General features: G+C 41.3%; 2 protein-coding genes and 1 non-coding gene across 7 annotated transcripts in view; 1 reads left to right on the forward strand and 2 right to left on the reverse strand.

Annotated features, from left to right (window-relative positions):
• The first annotated feature begins 441 nt into the window (after positions 1-441).
• Cnot11 (CCR4-NOT transcription complex subunit 11) lies at positions 442-13,329 on the forward strand. The gene is made up of 7 exons (XM_057751847.1): positions 442-1,025; positions 2,372-2,536; positions 5,665-5,817; positions 6,224-6,426; positions 8,556-8,758; positions 10,673-10,769; positions 10,848-13,329. The coding sequence occupies exons 1-7, from the start codon at positions 515-517 to the stop codon at positions 11,043-11,045; spliced, it is 1,530 nt and encodes a 509-aa protein (XP_057607830.1). The 5' UTR covers positions 442-514; the 3' UTR covers positions 11,046-13,329.
• Positions 13,298-19,005, reverse strand: part of Rnf149 (ring finger protein 149) — a 29,746-nt gene continuing 24,038 nt past the window's right edge. Inside the window, exons 7-8 of one of the 5 annotated variants that reach the window (XR_009055624.1) lie at positions 15,348-17,988; positions 13,298-15,262 (exon numbers count right to left, since the gene is read on the reverse strand). Coding sequence is in view for 2 of the 5 variants with exons in the window: in XM_057751848.1 (XP_057607831.1) it covers positions 17,945-17,988 (44 nt within the window). In the remaining 3 variants the exon portion in view is untranslated. Of the gene's footprint in view, positions 17,989-19,005 lie in introns of all 5 variants that reach the window. The other 4 variants (XR_009055626.1, XR_009055625.1, XM_057751849.1 and 1 more) reach the window with 4 other exon arrangements.
• On the reverse strand, positions 14,488-14,602 carry LOC130862496 (small nucleolar RNA SNORD89). The gene has a single exon (XR_009055662.1). It is a non-coding gene; the product is annotated as a small nucleolar RNA SNORD89 (small nucleolar RNA).

The raw sequence follows: 19,005 nt of genomic DNA on the forward strand, positions 1-19,005 counted from the left end.
GTAAGCCTATTTAAACTGGTTATGAGAAACCTGTTTTTATTTGCATATAATTTCACCATGAACCATCAAGAATGTTCTATTAAGCCAGTTAGCATCTAAGACCCATTTTTCAAATCATAATTTAGGCAAACTGGGCCGGTTTGGCGCCACCCACCTCCCAGAGATGGCATTCACTGGCTTTAAAAACCACACCTTCACCCCTCCCAAGTTGCACCGGCCGGGAAAGACTAGGTGGACCCCCTCTCTGACCATGCGGCCCCGCCCTCCAGAACGTCCCCCCACTTCCGGACACGGCGCCCCGCCCACCTCGCGTCTCCGGAACCTCGGCTCGGCCTGGCTCGATCGCTCTGCGCTGTTTCTCGGTTCCGATCGTCTGACTTCGGCGCTGTTTTGTTTGCGACGCTGTCGTGCGCTTTACGGTGCGCTTTACGGCCGCGGGCGGGGGCTGGGGCGGAAAGCCGCAAACCGGTGCCAGGGCCTTTCGGCCGGGAGGCGAGACAAGCAGGCGAAGTTGATGCCCGGCGGCGGGGTGAGCACGGCGTCTGGCCGGCTCCACTCTGCAGCGGATCCAAGAGGAGCGCGGGAAGCGGCCGCGACGTTCCGGAGCGGCCCCGCGGGCTCGAGCGGAGGCCGAGGCGGAGCAGGTGGCTCCGGGCCAGGGAGTGGAGGCCCCGGGGTCCCCGCGGGCAGGATGAGCCTGACCCCGAAGGAACTCTCGAGCCTGCTCAGCATCATCTCCGAGGAGGCGGGCGGCGGCAGCACCTTCGAGGGCCTGTCCACAGCCTTCCACCACTACTTCAGCAAGGCCGACCACTTCCGCCTGGGCTCGGTGTTGGTGATGCTGCTGCAGCAGCCGGACCTGCTGCCCAGCGCGGCGCAGCGCCTCACGGCCCTCTACCTGCTCTGGGAGATGTACCGCACCGAGCCGCTCGCCGCCAACCCCTTCGCGGCCAGCTTCGCGCATCTGCTCAACCCCGCGCCGCCCGCCCGCGGCGGACAGGAGCCCGACCGGCCCCCGCTCTCAGGTACCGTCCACAGCTCGCTAGCTAGGACAGTCCAGTCTCCTTGGAGAGAGAGGATCATCGCCTCCCGCCCCATCCACACTCTCACTAAAATAGGGAAGAGGTAGCCAAAAGTTCCAAGTTGTGTGCTTTTTATTTTTTTTTAAATTTGCTGCACTCCAAATGATCCTTCCTAACCGAAAAAGCCAACAAACACATCGTACAGCTCACCGAAGGGCTGCACATAGCTTAGTATGTCAAATACGGCTCATTCGTTATTTTAAGACCCTGGGGTAGCCGGGCGGTGGTGGCGCGCGCCTTTAATCCCAGCACTTGGGAGGCAGAGGCAGGCGGATCTCTGTGAGTTCGAGACCAGCCTGGTCTACAGAGCTAGTTCCAGGACAGGCTCCAAAGCCACAGAGAAACCCTGTCTCGAAAAACCAAAAAAAAAAAAAAGACCCTGGGGTATGCGAAGTTAAAGCCAGTGAGACCGAGTCTACCCCCCTCCCCTTTTAAGTCTCAGAGTAAAGAAGTCGGTGTTGAGAACATGAAGATGTGGCAGGTTGAAATCCGCATCACACAGCTGCCTTCTTGGTCTGCTGGAATGTCATGTGGGCAGAGGATGACATTCTTCTCTAAGTCATGTCTCCTGGAACAGATTTGTAGAATGTTTACTTTTGCAGCATTGCCGACATCAGATGTAGGTTAACTTTGGTACCACAGATGGACAGGGTCACCCCCTCTACCCCACAAGCCTAGCCCAGGACTCTAGAACAGCTATACCCACCCACCCACTCACACCTTCCACCCCTGTCACAAAGCTGCATTTTAGATTTTTTTTAAAAATCTGTTTTTATGTTCATTGGTGTTTTGCCTGCATGAATGTCTGTGTGGGTGTCAGAAGCCCTGGAACTGGAGTCACAGACAGCTGTGAGCTGCCATGTTGGTGCTGGGAATTGAACCCCGGTCCTCTGGAAGAGCAGACGGTGTTCTCAACTGCTGAGCCATCTCTCTCTATCCCCCTAGATTTTTTTTAAAAAGTGTATTTAAACTGGGCTGTATTCCAAGCCCTAAAAAAGCCTTTCTGAATGCTACCCTATGTAAGCTTTAGCCTTACGCAGGGATCGAAGTTTTTGATAACAGAAAACTCTGAAGAGTTATAGCCATGCGTTTCACTGACATTTCTCTAGATCGCAGAATCTCAATGATACACTTGTTTATAGACTTTATATTTGATTAACCGGAACTCAGTTACATTTAGTTTATAAAAATAGCTTGGTGTGGCAAGTAGCAAGTGCTGTTTTACCAGATTCAAGTTAACTTTAAAAAGTAACCATTGGAGAGAAATCGGTGTACATTTTTATTTGCAGGGTTTTTGCCTCCTATAACTCCACCAGAAAAGTTTTTTCTTTCCCAGCTGATGCTGGCACCCCCAAGGGAACTCTTCAAAAAGACACCTCGCCAGATCGCCTTGATGGATGTTGGAAACATGGGGCAGTCCGTGGACATTAGCGGCCTTCAGTTAGCTTTGGCAGGTAAGGAAGGGCCGTTTGGGCATTCTTGTCTGTTCATGAGAGCCTCTACTTAAAATCCAGATTTATTACTTTTATTTTTTTTTAATTTACCCATCTTCTGCCCCCATCCCCGTCTGCCACCCCCCTTTTGTTTGTATTTTTTTTTTTTTTTTGGTTTTTCAGGACCGGTTTTCTCTGTAGTTTTGGAGCCTGTCCTGGAACTAGCGATACAGGGTTTCTTTCTTTCTTTCTTTACAAATATTTATTTATTTATTTATTTATTTATTTATTTATTTATTTATTTATTATGTATACAATATTCTGTCTGTGTGTATGCCTGCAGGCCAGAAGAGGGCACCAGACCCCATTACAGATGGTTGTGAGCCACCATATGGTTGCTGGGAATTGAACTCAGGACCTTTGGAAGAGCAGGCAATGCTCTTAACCTCTGAGCCATCTCTCCAGTCCCAGATCCAGGGTTTCTTTATGGCTGTTCCTGGCTGTCGTAGAACTTGCTCTGTAGACCAGGCTAGCCTCTAACTAAGAGCTCCTCCTGCCTCTGACTCCTAAGTATTGGGCTTAAAGTATTGTGTACCAACCACCATGCCAGATTAAGCCCTTCTACCCCAGCATCCCCTCTTTCACTTTCCTTTTTATTTTCTGTGTTTTGTGTGCTTTTAGTTGATGCCCCATCCATCCTCTCGTCCCACCTCCCTGCTGTCCACCCTTGCGCAGACCCTTTTACTCTAGCACCCTGTTCACAGTCATTTGTGTCACTGTGTGGTATCACCGTCCTTACCCCTCCTGAAAGCCTCCTTTTACTCCCTCAGGTCCCCTTTCTAGTTTTCCAGAATTTGCAAACATTACCACACTGCATATACATATATAAGCAAAGTTAATTTGTATATGAGAGGGAACCTTCTTTGTTTGTTTTGCCTGCAGGAGAGAGTGACAGTCGGAGCTTTCTGTCCTCCCCTCAGATGAATGCTGTCCAAATTCCTTTCCTCCTCAGAGCTCACCATATGGTTCATCTCTGAGCCAGACATGGTAGCACAGGCCTTTAATTCAAGCACTCAGGAGGCAGAGGCAGGTGGATCTCTGATTTCTAGACCATCCAGGGTTACATAGTGAGACCCTATGTGAAGAAAATATAAGGTAAAGCGAACATCCCAAATCCAGATCATCTGTGTAACACATGAAGCAGATATCTTAGTAAGATCTGTGTACTAAAGTTATGTTTGTGGGTGATTTCTATTGTGTGTTCTTAATTTTAAAAACACAAGCAAACAAGTTGAGCTTTAGTGACTGCACGGAGCAGAGATTTACCATTAACAGTTTGTTCGTTTCAGACGTTTGATTTAAAAGTCCCAACAAATACCTGTTATATATTGACTGGCTTTCTAACTCTTAACTGGTTATGTGTTTTTCTATATCTTGGTTAATAGTTGTTATTTAACTTCTTTTATTTTTATAATCAAGAATGAAAAGGTGGCATTGGTTTATTTCAGTTAGCATTTTTCTTGTTGACTGAACAAGTCTGAATTTTTTTTTTTTTTTTTGAGACAGGGTTTAAGACTGAATATTATATGGAATGTTTGAGGTATCTTTTCATATGTCTTTGGCTAGTTTTTCAGTGGGTTGATGGTCTTTACCATCTAATTTTAAAGCACGTTTTATCATGAATTTAGTTCTTTGTCAGTTAAGCCTCAGAACACCAGAGTGCATCAGTATCATGTTAAGGAAAGAAAGCTGAACACTTTACCTTGGATTAATTTGACCAAGATTAAACCCAAGTTTGACTTCTTTCCTTCTTTCTCTATGTCTTCCCTCGGTCTGTAGTTTTGGTCTGGCTTGTCCGTAGTCTCTCTGTCCTCTTGTCTATGTTGTTGTCTTCCTCCCATCCCCTCCAGGGTTTCTCTGTGTAACAGTCCTCGCTGTTCTGGAACTCCTCTATAAACCAGCCTGCCCCTGCCTCTCGAGGGCCGGGATTAAAGGTGTAAGCTACCACTGACCTGTAGTCTGTAGTTGCCCTGGCATCTGTAGTCTCTCTGATGTGTGAGTGTGACTCTGTTCCAGTGTTCCCATTGTCCTGTCGTGTGTATCTTTGCTGATGTCTAACTATCTCTAACAAAGGCCATGACTCTGTTTGAACATTGTGGCATCACATGGGAAAGGAGTGAGGATACTTAACAGGAATCCTTATCAGCGCCTGGCTGTATAAGGTCTCTACACACTATTTAAGATTACAGCTGTGCATTTAGTTTATGTTGTAAAGCTGATACATGGGAAATCCAAGAGCAAGTAAAGTTGGTTGTTACATTGTTCTTTGAGTACACAGCAAGTTCTTAGGTCAAGTCTTAAGTGACCTCAAGGTATATTATTAACTTGGGCTGTGAAGTCCAGAAAGAATTCCAGTTTCTTAGAATGTAAGAGATATCTTACAAGAGATTAAAATCTTACAAGAAAATATCTTTCAAAAAATTGTATCATTAGAGTCTTCTGGTTTTGTTTTATTTCTTAGATTTAGTTTATATACATACAGATGTATATACACATATGTATGTTTATGCACATGTGTATATACATCTATATGTATACATATGAGTGTTTTGCCTGCATGTATATATGCATACTACATACGTGACTGGTGCCCTTAGAGTCAGAAGAGGGTGTGGAATCCCCAGAACAGGAGTTATGCATGGTTATAGGCTGCTGTACTGGTGCTAGAAATTGAACCCAGGCCTTTTGCAGAAGCAAGTGCTCTTAACCACTAAGCCATCTCTAGCCCCTAGCCCTCTATTTTTAAAATGTCAGAGTCTGAAACATGTTTGTATCCTGGTTCCTAATATCGCTTCAAATGTTTATTGGCCATTTACAGTTTCTGTAAAATGTCTGTAAAAATCATTAGTTCTTTTGTCCTTGTTGGGTTATTTTAATGTTGTTTGGTTTATAGGAGTTAAAAGGTATCTATTTTGTACCCCTGCTCTATTCATGGTGTTCTCAATTTCAAAATGTCCTTTGTCCCCCGTCTCAAGTAGCTAAGGCTGGCCTTGAATTCTTGATCCTCCTGCCTCCACCTTCCAAATGCTGGGGTTGCATGTGTCTTGTCCCCGGGTCTGGCTTAAAATGTTTGTCTGAATCTCTTCCAGAACGTCAGTCTGAACTGCCAACCCAGAGTAAAGCTAGCTTCCCAAGTATCCTCAGTGACCCAGACCCGGATTCCTCTAACTCTGGATTTGACAGCTCTGTTGCCTCTCGGATCACAGAGTCTTTAGTTAGTGGACCAAAACCACCTATTGAAAGTAGGTATATGTGAATTAACTTTACGTCTGGCATTGCTCGGTGGAACTTTTCAGTTTTTGTAATACTTGTTTTCATTGAATCTGATGAGAGACTTCCTGCCTTACTGTCTAGAATATAGTAGAGATGAACAGTAAAATTCAGTTTTTTAAAGCTACATACTTGACTTTAAAAATTCATGCACATGATTTCCTCTTTCCAAAAAGCACATTTGGTTCCTGGCATCATGCTGATTTTGTGTGTGTGTTTTCTTAGTTATAATTTGAGTGGAACTCTGATTTTATATCATTACTGTTTGAAGCATGAAGTTGATCATATATTCTTATTAAAGGCATTCTTGCACTTCATTGAATGAAATGAATATAAGGTGTGTGCAGATGGTAGCTCACTGTACTACTCTTATTATAGGCCACTTCCGACCAGAGTTCATCCGCCCACCACCACCTCTGCACATTTGTGAGGATGAACTGGCCTGGCTAAATCCTACAGAACCCGAGCATGCCATTCAGTGGGATAAATCAATGTGTGTAAAGAATAGCACTGGTGTGGAGATCAAGCGAATCATGGCCAAAGCCTTCAAAAGCCCTTTATCTTCTCCCCAACAAACCCAGGTGTGTATGTATTACAGCAGTGTCCCATCCTCCCTTAGTCGGCATTCAGGAGGAAGCGATCTCTGAAGCTGTGTTCTGGCCTTTCCAAAATTTGAAAATTTTGCTCTGATGAGACAAGTCTAATGACTGAAAATCTAGACTGTTCATTTTGTCTCAGGGAGAGGTGGTGGGATAGGAAGGGTCTCAATTTGGGGCACTGTCAGTGCATATCATCAGCTAGGCATATCATGTGCTTTGCTGTATTAGGCTGGACAGTAACTCGAGGATGTGTGGAGTTACTAATATTTAATAAGCAATGAGGTTCAGGGAGTAAGACTTTAGCATACAGTGTTTAATGGTGGACTGAGGTCATATCTCCTACTGCTCGAGATTACTAGATGGACCCCTTGGAGAGAAGAGCAAAGACAGTCCAGGTTATGTATTTTATTAGGTTTGGACACTTTCAAGTTACAACTGGTAGGAAGAAACTGTTACCTCCAATCCAGCTTACCACTTAAAAAGATTTGTTTTAGGTGTATGGTTGTTTTGTTTGCATGCATGTCTGTGCACCATATGGGTGCAGTGCCCATAGATGCCAGAGGGCATCTGATCCTTTGGAGCTGCAGTTAAGATGAGAATCTCCATGTGGGTGCTAGGAACCAAACCCTGGTCCTCTAGAAGAGCAGAAAGTGCTCCTTACCACTGAATCATCTTCTAGCTTCCCCACAAATATTTTTTAAGTGATGCAATAGCAATTGTTTGTAGTTTCTGTTTGTAGTCCAGTGTGGAATATATGAGTAGATAGAAGGATGTAACAGTAAAGACAAAAGGGCATGGTGCATGCCTGTAATCCTAGCACTTGGAAGGTAGAGACTGAAAATCAGAAATTAGGTGGGGGCATACGCCTTTAATCCCAGCACTCGGAAGGCAGAGGCAGGCGGATCTTTGTGAATTTGATGCCAGTCTGGTCTACAAGAGCTAGTTCCAGGACAGGCTCCAAAGCTACAGAGAAACCCTGTCTCAAAAAAAAAAAAAAAAAAAAAAAAAAAAAAGACCACTGGCTACTCTTCCAGAGGTCCTGAGTTCAATTCCCAGCAACCACATGGTAGCTCACAACCATCCATAATGAGATCTGGTGCCCTCTTCTGGCCTTCAGGCAGACATGCAGGTAGAGTACTGTAAACATAATAAATTAAATAAATAAAATCTTAAAGAAAAAGAAAATCATGAATTAAAGGGCAGGCTTCACAAGATAGGGTCTCAAGACCAGCCTGGGCCAAGGAGACAGCCTCAAGATAAATGATTTTGTTTTAAAGAAAAAGTGTGAGCCAGGTGGTGGTGGCGCACGCCTTTAATCCCAGCACTCGGGAGGCAGAGGCAGTTGGATCTCTGTGAGTTTGAGACCAGCCTGGTCTACAAGAGCTAGTTCCAGGACAGGCTCCAAAAACCACAGAGAAACCCTGTCTCGAAAAACAAAACAAAACAAAAAAAGTGTGTATTTGGACAAGGAAAACAATATTTCCATCTCTTTGAATTGCAGAGTGTGGGTGTAACTTGAACTGTAAAATACTATAGGTAGAAGACCTGAAGTGTCTCCTATTCCATCCCTTTCTAGAGTATTTCTGTTATTTCTGGATAAGACAGGGCTTGGCTCTTGTTCTGAATTATTCTGTGGTTTATGGAGTTGTGTGTGGCTTTTTTTTTTTAAACTGAAACAGGGTCTTACTACATATACCTCAGATAGCCTTGAACTCACTCTGTAGCCCATGCTGGCTGCCTCCTGCTCTAATGCTTATATTACAGATGTGTGCTACCACACTCAACTTGGCTTGTATGTTTTGGGAGAAGTTGGTAATTGAGATTTTAAGAATGACACTATTATGGTCATATTGTATACTACCAGACAAAATCAAGACTGTCATGTCTATAGGAAGAATGACTAGTGGATTTACAAATTGCCTTTTATTTTTCTATCATCACAATTCAAATCTGAAAAAGCATCAAGACATAATGAATATTGCTTTGAGGGAAGAAATTTAACAGATTAACTCAACAAGGATAATTTTATAATTCTTATATAAAACATGGGTTTATATGTAGGTAACATACTCTAATATGACTCAAGAACCTCTTACTTTGGTTTTATTTAGCTCCTTGGTGAGCTGGAAAAAGATCCCAAACTTGTTTATCATATTGGCCTTACTCCAGCGAAACTTCCAGACCTCGTGGAGAACAACCCTTTAGTTGCTATAGAGATGCTGCTGAAGCTAATGCAGTCGAGCCAGATCACGGAGTATTTTTCTGTCCTGGTCAACATGGATATGTCCTTACATTCAATGGAGGTCGTAAATCGGTAAGCTTTCATGTTCCACCAGAAGTATAGTTAATATTCAAACCCTGGTTAAATTACCTGGAAATTTGAAAGACTGTAGCAAGTTTTTGTTTTGTTCTTTCTTTTCCTTTTTCTGATACCGTTAGCTTACATTGAATCTTAGTATTCACTATCTGTGAATTTAGCCTCCATTTCTAAGAACTCAGTTGTTAAATTTACATCACTGTCTTTTATGCCCTCTGCAATCCAGGTATTCCATTCCTTGGCAGCCAGTATTGGCAGCATGCACTTGTGGGTCTTAGAATTGGACTTCTAGGCATGCGGTCCTGAAGATTGCTAGTGTTCTCCCAGCTTTTGTTACTTTTTTTTTTTTTTTGAGTCAGAGTCTCTATGTATCCCAGACTGCCCCCCCCCAGCTCTTTCTTGACTTTGCTCTTCAGTGACCCTCAAGGGTGTGTTTCTATGTAGGTTTCATCTTTTATTTTCTTTACAGATGTATTTTAAGGTAAATTGTGAATTAAATGTACTTAGGTGGGTGGGTATTATTTTTCTGAGGTAGTCTTTTTCTTTTGAAATAGGATCTAATAGTATCCTGGCTTCAAACTCATTTAGCAGTTCAAAATGCCTCTTTCTCTGAACCTTGGATTATAGGTGTGAGCCAAAACACATTTTTTGAACATCTCTATATAAGTTGACAACTATTTTAAACTTGAACTAAAGAGTGTGTTAAGTCAACTGGTGACAAAAGCTTGGCAGGTAGCTCGGTGCACAAGAAAGAGGCGGGAGAAGGAAGCATGAGCTTTCTAATTACTGTGGAGCCTGGCTGGCTGGCTACCCGTTGAAAACATGCTGTTCGCATGTTCTCTTTGCTGGGACCTCCTTTATCATAGTCACAATTGCTGTTTTTGCATTGGCTAAATTTGCCATTGGATGGAGCAACCTGAGTGTTCTTGGATTCTGCCTCACTGCATTCCTGTAGAAGTGTCTTTACCAACCAGCTCCTGGTTCTGCTTGTTTCCTAGCACCCATATAATTTATCATTCGCAAGGATGAAGCAGCCTTGCTGCTGATGCACAGATCTCAGAAGGCAGAGCGTGGGTGGCAGCTTTCTTAAAGTACTTCAGTGCCTTAGGTTTTGTTTTAAGGTCAAATAGTTTGCAGTAGCCAGCCCTGTGTCTTAATATTTCCTGGATTGAACTTGACCTCAGTGTGGAATATTTGGTTATTTTCCCCTAAGGCAGGGTTTCTCTGTGTAGCCCTTGCTGTCCTGAAACTTGCTCTGCAGACCAGGCTGGCCTCAAACTCATAGAGATCTGCTTGCCTCTGCCTCTCAAATGCTGGGGTTAAAGGTGTGCATCACCACCACCTGGCTGACCCATTTCATATTTCTTTTAATGCTTTGGAAAATATTCTCTTGAGTTTAAAAACTCTTAAGCTTGTTACACAGTTGCTAAGTTTTCTTCAGGACTTGTAATGGTCAGTTCTAAACCTGTGTGTCTTGTTCTCAGGAAGGCCTGTTTTGGTCTCTATTCAAGTAATTTTACCAGGTTCATATTACTTCTGCAAAGCTTCATTTTAATGTGATTATATGTTGTGCTGTTTGGTCCACCTTCATCTCAGACACACTGCCTCTCACAGTGCTTATACTTACAGGACTTTTCTACATTTTAAATGATGATAGTAACTGTTGAGGTTGAGCTTGGAAGTGGGTAAGACCAAGACTGACAGTGATTCAGCCAGGAACACAGTATAATGGGTAATTACAGAGTAAAATATGTAAATATAAACTTAACAGGACGGTCAGAGGTTTAAGTGGCTGTGGCTCTTGTGTTTAAAAGTAGAGAATTGGGTCACATAAATTTTGACTTCATGCTTCTATTACTTCTTAATATTAGCAAATACAGTTAACAGCTCAAATTTTCTTTCATGAAACAGACTAACTACAGCTGTTGATCTACCTCCTGAATTCATTCACCTTTACATATCAAACTGCATCTCTACTTGTGAACAAATTAAGGATAAATATATGCAGGTGAGTAGTAGAAATGCTGTAATATTATCATCTGCCAGGAAAACAGGTTTCTAAAACTTACCCCTTTTTCTTTTCCAGAATCGCCTGGTGCGTCTTGTATGTGTGTTTCTCCAGTCGTTGATCCGTAACAAAATTATTAACGTGCAGGACTTGTTTATAGAGGTACAGGCCTTCTGTATTGAATTTAGTAGGATACGGGAAGCTGCAGGCCTATTCCGGTTGCTGAAGACACTGGATACTGGGGAAACCCCTTCAGAGACCAAAATATCAAAATAATACCTCACCAGAACTTTCCCTTCTGTTGCTCAACTGTATTTGGATTGGTTTTTAAAACTGTTGAACTCTTGAGTGGATTGCTTGCTTTATCTAAGAAATATAAATGACACTATTTACTTAAGCAAAATTTCCTTTTTCTTAGAGGAGTTTCCCATGGGTGAATTTTGGTAAGAACTTGGGGAAATGTATTTTTTAACTCTCTTGCTGATGACAATCCATAGGAGAAATAATTATTCTCAAAAGTTATTGTAGGAAAGGAAGTGCAGGTGTTTTGCTTTTTTTTTTTTAGTTTAAAACAAAGTACCCACTTTTTTTCTAGAAGAGTAACCTAAAAGCCAAATATTGTCCTTTGTAGCTTCTAGTACAAAACATGTTCAATGAGAGTAAGTGAAGACACTGAGAATTCATGGTCCAGTCTGTGCTCAGAGCAGCTGAGTGTAGTTATTAAGCAGAGTCTGAACCAAGGACTTAACAATTCAAGGTTTCTCTGTGCAGCTTTGGCTGTCCTGGAATTCGACCAGGCTAGCCTCAAATTCAAGAAAGCCACGTGCCGGGCGGTGGTGGCGCATGCCTTTAATCCCAGCACTTGGGAGGCAGAGGCAGGTGGATCTCTGAGTTCGAGACCAGCCTGGTCTATAAGAGCTAGTTCCAGGACAGGCTCCAAAACCACAGAGAAACCCTGTCTCAAAAAACCAGAAAAAAAAAAAAAAAAGATTAAAAGTATAATCCTGGTCAGCATACACTTCTAACAAACATGGGCACTCTCATGCAAGGACCTTTTGCTAGGCTGTAATAGCTGGAACTTTATCAATGGTAGCCTAAAATGGGCATGTTTTCTGTTTTATAGTTTTCTGGTATACCAGAAGGGTGTACCCTAGATGCCTGTTTGGTGGGGAGATAAAGGTCAGTGTTTAAGACAGTGGTGCCCTAGACAGGGTCTGTCTATGGAGCCCTGACTGTCCTGGAGTTCTCGCTATAAGGACTAGGCTGGCCTAGAATTTAGAGATCCTCCTGCCTCTGCCTGCTAAAGGTGTGTGCCACCACATCCAACTGTTATTTTTTTTAACATCTAACTTTGACATGCCTTTTTATTTAGAGAAATTATGATTTCTAGAATAGATTTATAGGGATAGAATCTGTTCTCCAACATTTGGCAAGAGTTTAAGGAAGCCAAGCTTGGTGATTTTGTTTTATTTTACAAATTACTGTTCTGACAGTGGGAAAGGAACAGAAACTCCAGATGTTTGATACATTCTTATTCTTAGGATTAGAGGAATGGGCCTTGAGCCCATGTAGGAGTGACCCACATCTGAACTAAACAGGTGACTTCTCTCAATGCCCCAAAGTGGCCACCACCATTTTGAAGATGGCACTTGGGAAACACTGTTTTAAAGTGACAAGTTTCGAAGACTCACTGTGGGAAACAGCTTTATAGCTGATATGCATGTCTAACCTCTAGCTAGCCCAGGGTAGCTCTAGCTGTAGCCCAACGCAAAATTGAAAACTTAAAATAGCATTTCAAGGATGGTGTGTGTGCATTTTTAAAGATTGTGTGGTTCTTGAGTGTGAACAAGTGTCCTGTCAACATGTCAAAAGGATGGTTGCATGAGTTTAGGAAAATAACATTTAACCTGTAGCCAACAAGGACAGAACTGAGACCCGTGAATATATGCCTAAAACTTATTAACATATAAAAGCTGTCAGTCTTGTTAAGCTGACACCAGATAAAGATAATTCACCACATTCATTTTAATGTAACTTCCAAGACAAATGCAATGATCCCCACCCTGCTAAGGTACAAGTTTGGAAGGGACCCTTGCAGTGAGAGCTGCAACAAAAGACACAAGCAACTCAAAAATTTGTGCACATCAGAAGACAAGCTGTGTTGTGGCACACAAAGGAGAAATCAAGTGTCCATAAGTAAAATTCTCAAATACAGACCCTACAATGAGGAGGTCAAGATCACAATCGTGGGTCTCACTAGGAAAACAGACTATAAAGAGTAGCTGTGGTTGGTGAACATTAGATGTACATAAAGTTGGTAGTACCACTAGATTACTCTAGGTTTAGCATGTTTACACTAGGTACACACCCTGGTTAAGCCCTGTCGTCCCAGCTATCTGGGACTACTGACAGGATTGTGTAAACATGGAAAATTAAAGCCAGCCTGGGCCACAAGTTACCTATCATCTCCAAAAAAGGAAGTAGTTATAATCTTAAGTGAGACTGAATAACCACAATCAACTTTTAAGTGTAATTAAATGAGTTTAATTTAACATAGGTTAAACTTCATGACATTTTTTTTAGTTCAACTTAAATCTTCAAATCACCTGTCCAAAAAAAAGAACACTAATCAGTAACAATTTAATAGAAGTTTTTTAAAAACACATTTTGGAATCCCAAAATACAACCACTTAAAATTATTCAACAGCATTTATTACCAATTTTATCAACTTTACAGAAACGAGATCACTAAGTTTTATAGGACACATTCTCATTTATACCTAATTTTAAGTAGCACACTTCATATATTTTAGGTAACATTTCCATGGTAATTGTGGATCTCAGAATCTATGATCTACGGGGCAGTCTACAATATTCTGAATAGGTCTTGTTAACATGAGTATTTTATCTGAGAAATTAGCAATTAAGAAAACTGTCTACATTAGGAACATCCAAGACTTACAAAAGAACTGACACACAAACCTGAGAGTCGGTTACTACAATGGGCCCATAGAAAATACTGTTTTTCTTAGACTTCTTCTCATCAGCCCAGCACGTAACCTGCCATTTGTCATAGAGACTGACTGACCTCATATTTTCAGTGAATGGGCACAGATACTTCAACTCATGATTTTCTAGACTTTGCAGAGAAAGAAGTCTCAGCAAAGTGTGTGGCAGATACCACTATAATGAGTGATTCAGATACTATTTCTGAAAATGAAATGCTGATGTTTCTAAGTCTTTAAAAGCAAAATTGAGCTGGAAAAAAAAAAGACATAGGTAGCTTTTCTAATGTAGTATTGTGCCAGAGAAACACATCACATTATACCACAAAGCTATCTCTGCTTCAGGCCAACACCTAGTGTTTAGGAAATGGCAAAGCAATGTTTTCCTGACCTTAAGAACTGCTTTTGTCTCAAACAGTGTTCTCAAGTTCCAGCTAATAATAGATACACACTGATTAAACCTCATCCTTCCTTGAGCAAATATCAACTTGCCTCAAGGAAACTGCTGCCCAATTTAGCTATCTTACTCTGGAAGGGCTACTATTACTTTTACAATTCTAGCAGTCCTTGATTTGGTAAGTGTATCTCAAGGAACACTGATTCTGCTTGATCAGGGTAGTTAGTGAGACTGATTATTTTTCTTAGCGTGGGAAGGCTTTTCCTAGCCCCTCTTGGAAAGTTGACCATAGGCAGGAAGCTTCCACCCTGGCATTACTGAGGTCAGACAGTGATTCGCTTCAGGAGGTTTTGTCATCGTGTGCCCACATAGAGAGCAAACTGTTGATGGAGACACTGCAATTCGGCCTTTTATTGTCATCATTCCTCAGCAGCCATAGGAAGAATCATCTGGGAAGAAAGGTTTAAGACCCCAATCAATTCAGCATGTAAGAAACAATTACCTGCCAAGTGAGACCATGTGCTCACAAATCTGGTTTTCTGCTGAGAGAGCCAAAATATCAATCAATACTGCAGAGTGAAAAGCCAGGAGAGCAGGAACCACAGCAAACCACCGTCTTTGTCATGGACACTGCCTCTTTCAACCACTGCCTCCAATCTTCAAAACACTATTCAGAGTCAGAAGTGGTCCACATGCTTGTAATCTCACCACTGGGAAGGCTGAGGCAGAAGGATGGTGAATTCAAATTCAAATTTCATTAAACACTGAGACCCTGCCTTAAAAATTCTTCAGTAATCGTAAATAATTAAAAACAATTTACCTCGCCCTATCACAATATCCTTTGTAAAAGCCAGCTTCATTTACTGTTGGAATGATGACATTTTCCCTGGTATGTCTTAAAAGACAGCACTAATCTACTTGGTAAAGAATTCCTCTTTGCACTGACCACAGTGGATCAGTAAGAACTTGTAAACCCAACTCTGAGTCTCTTCACATAAGACAGATTTTCTACTTCAACAGCTCATCATGTTCATCTGGTCGTACATTCTTCCAGTAAAATCCACATTTTACTATGAGTAGCTAGAATCCAACTGTAGAAAAATAGCTTAGTATAAGACACTTTTATGTCTTAGATACAGTTCTAAGGATAAATTTAGCCTTTAAAATTGTATTTACTTGGTGCTGCCTTGGCATAGCCTCTGCAGTTCTCTGGAGACCTGGGGCAGCCCTTGATGCTGATGCCTGTGAAGATGGAGGTGTATGGTGCCATGGTGCTGCCCTAGGGCCAGCTGTAGGACATGGTATCCATGCATAAACAGACATTTGTATGTGAAACTGTCAGTTATTACTACATACAAAAATCTCAAAATTGTACTGACTGGACTCATTTTTAAAACGATAGCAATTCCAGGCTGGAACAATTCCTATATATTATGGAAGCAGTATGTATAATATTCCAATATACCTATGGCTGCTGGACACATACCATCTCATTTTGTTAAGCCCACTAGTTCAGTGACTACTGAAAGCATGTGGTTCAAAATGGGAAGATCTACCTTCCAGCCTTCTGGAGCTTATTCAGGTTATGACTGTAATGTTTCGAGAAGGACCTTTTCAGTGTTCTCCAACCTACCATTTCTACATCCTTTCCACTGTACCTAAAAACAGGACCATCAATGACCTATATGCCAGCCGTGCCAAGGGAATTTCTATATTCATTTGGATACCTCTCCCTAATCCCAGTGGTTCTGCCAGCTGTCCTTACCCACCAGGTGGTCCATACTCTGCCACAAGTTCCCACTTTTCAGACTCCTGTGGTCAGAGATGACACAATCAGTAAGGACACTATCGGAGCATCTCAGCAGTCAGTGACAGAGATGGCAGATGGAGGAAATGCATCATACCTAGGGAGGATTCAATGCCTTGAAACAAAGACCATAACAGATCACTGGAAACTAGAAGAAATGGTCACCAATTTAGATAAAAAGTAGCTGAAGTTAATCAAAGCAGAACTTGTGAAAAAAGATAAATTAAGTTTTGCGCTGGAGAAAATGGAAAATTGATCTGAAAATGATACTGATGAAGTTATTCCTAAACCTGTATGCAGAAGAGATGCCGTGAGGATACTTATCTTTTCCCTAGCAGAAGCCTCGAGAGGACAGTAATAGATCTGGAAGTGTTTCTGACTCCTGTCCTGTAAGTAGTTCCAGCTGAAAGCATTAATGCAAACATCAAGAAAGACTGTGGATCAGTGACCTCCAGTGACTTGTGGTGCCAGCCAGAAACACTTCTTAAAGCATTCTTTCCTTGGACTGGAGAGATGGTTCAGTGGTTGGAGAACCCAGGTTCAATATCCAGTACCTACAAGGTGGCTCACAACCTTCTGTAACTCCAGTTCATCAGATCTGATGTCCTCTTCTGGCCTCTTTTGGAACTAGGCATGCAGATGGTACACAGACATACATACAGGGAAAGTACCCATACACACAAATGAACTTTATAAAAGCACTCTCAGTTTATCACTGAAGTGTAAAATATTTTGAATCAAGAATATATTTTTCTCTGTCCTTTGTGCAAAGACTGGCTTTTATTAATAGACTTTTTATCTTTTGTAAACTATTTGTGCTGAATGTTGGAACTATGCTAAATAAAATCTGTTACATAAAATATTTTTATCAATAAGCATTTATTTTTGTCTACAAAGTAGACATGCAACACAAGTTTAAGATCAACAAAGGACTCCTCACTCTTAAAAAGTCTATTTGACCACTCTAGAACTCAGGCAATGACCTTAATAGGCTTTACCTGTAGGAACACCAAGCAAAGACAGATAAAAGGTCATAGAGAAACTGAACTATGTTAAAATCTCATTAGAAAAATGTTAGTCTAACAACAAAAATCAAAATTTTAACTTAAATCTTTTTAATTTTAAAGATTAGATCCACTGAAATATACTTATAATTTAAAAATATCACAGTATGCCTACTTGAATTTCTCAATGAATCAATATTTTAATACTTTTAATGTGCAATATGGCATTCCTGCCAATTTTTTTTTTTGGTAGAAAAAACATGGATAAATGTCCTTCTCCTTCCAAGTGTTAAAAAAAAAAAATTAGGCAATAAAGGTAAAAATACAAACCATAAAATCAACTAGTGTTTTTTTCACAATTCCAAACAACAAAAAGGTATGCTTGGTTTTGAAGTCTCTATGGACAATATAGTGCAAGACAGTTGATTTCTCTCTTCCCTCAGTTCCTTCTTTTTGGCTTGAACTCAAAATCCTCTTGCCTCAGCCTCCTGAGTGCTGGGTTTACAGCTGTACACACACTGCCTACGGCAAGATTTCTCATTTTACAAGTTCTAAAGAGTCTCTGCTTCAGGGAAAAGTCATTTGATCAATTACTGAATTATATTACACAATTCTACTTTAACTTAGTGAGCTTTGTCTAAAAGCCCGAAAAACAGAATCTTGGTTTACAGTACCACAGAAGCTAGTCTAGTACTCAGAAACACCCCCCATCTGTGACAGTCTGACACAACAAAATTTATAATATACATCATCCTTTAGTAGATAAATAGATCAAGGCTAATTAAAACTCCTTTTAGGAATAAAATATCTCAGCCCTTTGTATATCAAATCTGAATCTGAAAGGTAAAGTAAAATAATATCCACTGTTTTCAAGTATACAAACTATGCCCTAGAGTAAAAAATTAAATGTCCTGTAGTTCAAGCCAAGGCTCTGTCGGTGAGGCTGTCAGTGAGGATGTGTGCTAGCAGATGGATCCTCCATGTTGAGGGTCATTCCTGCCGGCTCCTACAACAAAGCATCAGAAGCCACCCTAGGTCAGTAGGTCTGTCCAACCTCAGTTACACATTGGAGAAACAAATTATAGAAACATTTAAATAAAACTTACATGTAAAAATGACAACCATGTCAAAGAATGCCAGTAAGAGAAATACAGAAATACCCCTTCCTTCAGTGTGATAGACAGGCTTTCTTTCCAGTATTACCAGAGCCAATATTTACCCAGTGACTGCCTTTGAAGGACCTCTATGTTTACACATCTCACAAGTGGGGACATGAGAAAAAAAAATTTTTTTTTTTCTGGATTCTGAACTCAGTGGCCCAAATCATAGTATGAACTCTGTCTCAACAGGATTCCTAAAAGCAAAATTCCTTACTATACTGAATATACTGCCCTATAATGTCAGTTCAGTGTTAGCCAGAGAAATGGTGAGATCAAGGCCCAGCTTTATGATCCTGTGAAATCCATTCCCTAGTGCTTTCACTCTGATGTATTCCTTTTCCTTTTTCCTCTAGTATTGGTTTAAATTTAAAATTTATAGGAGTTTGGAAGACAGTTCAGCTCATAAGTGCTTACTACCTCAGCCCAATCCCCAGAACACTCATAAAAAAGATGGGCATGGTAATGTATGCTTGTAATCCCAGGGCTAGAAAAACTGGACAGGGATGATGGATGCTGTGGCTCCCCAGTCAGCGTAGCTTATGAGGGAAGTCCCAGGTCAGTGGGAGACTTCGCCTCAAAAAATAAGGTAGATAATGCCTTGATGGTGACCTCTGGCCTACACACGTGTGCATAACTGCACTTACACCCGCATACACATGCGCAGTCCACCTCCCAATACACACATATATGTATACAATACAAACTGAAGTTCTAATATTTCTATAAGTTTTCCTAAACACATTAAAAGACACACTGATTCAATTTGAATCCTACTGTTTTGAAAATCTTTTAGGATGGCCAAATTCAAAATTAGAAGCATCAATTATTCTCAATGAAAATAATCTATAGATTAATTCAATTCT

The sequence above is a fragment of the Chionomys nivalis genome, chromosome 19, assembly GCF_950005125.1.
Source record: "Chionomys nivalis chromosome 19, mChiNiv1.1, whole genome shotgun sequence".
Taxonomy (NCBI): domain Eukaryota; kingdom Metazoa; phylum Chordata; class Mammalia; order Rodentia; family Cricetidae; genus Chionomys; species Chionomys nivalis.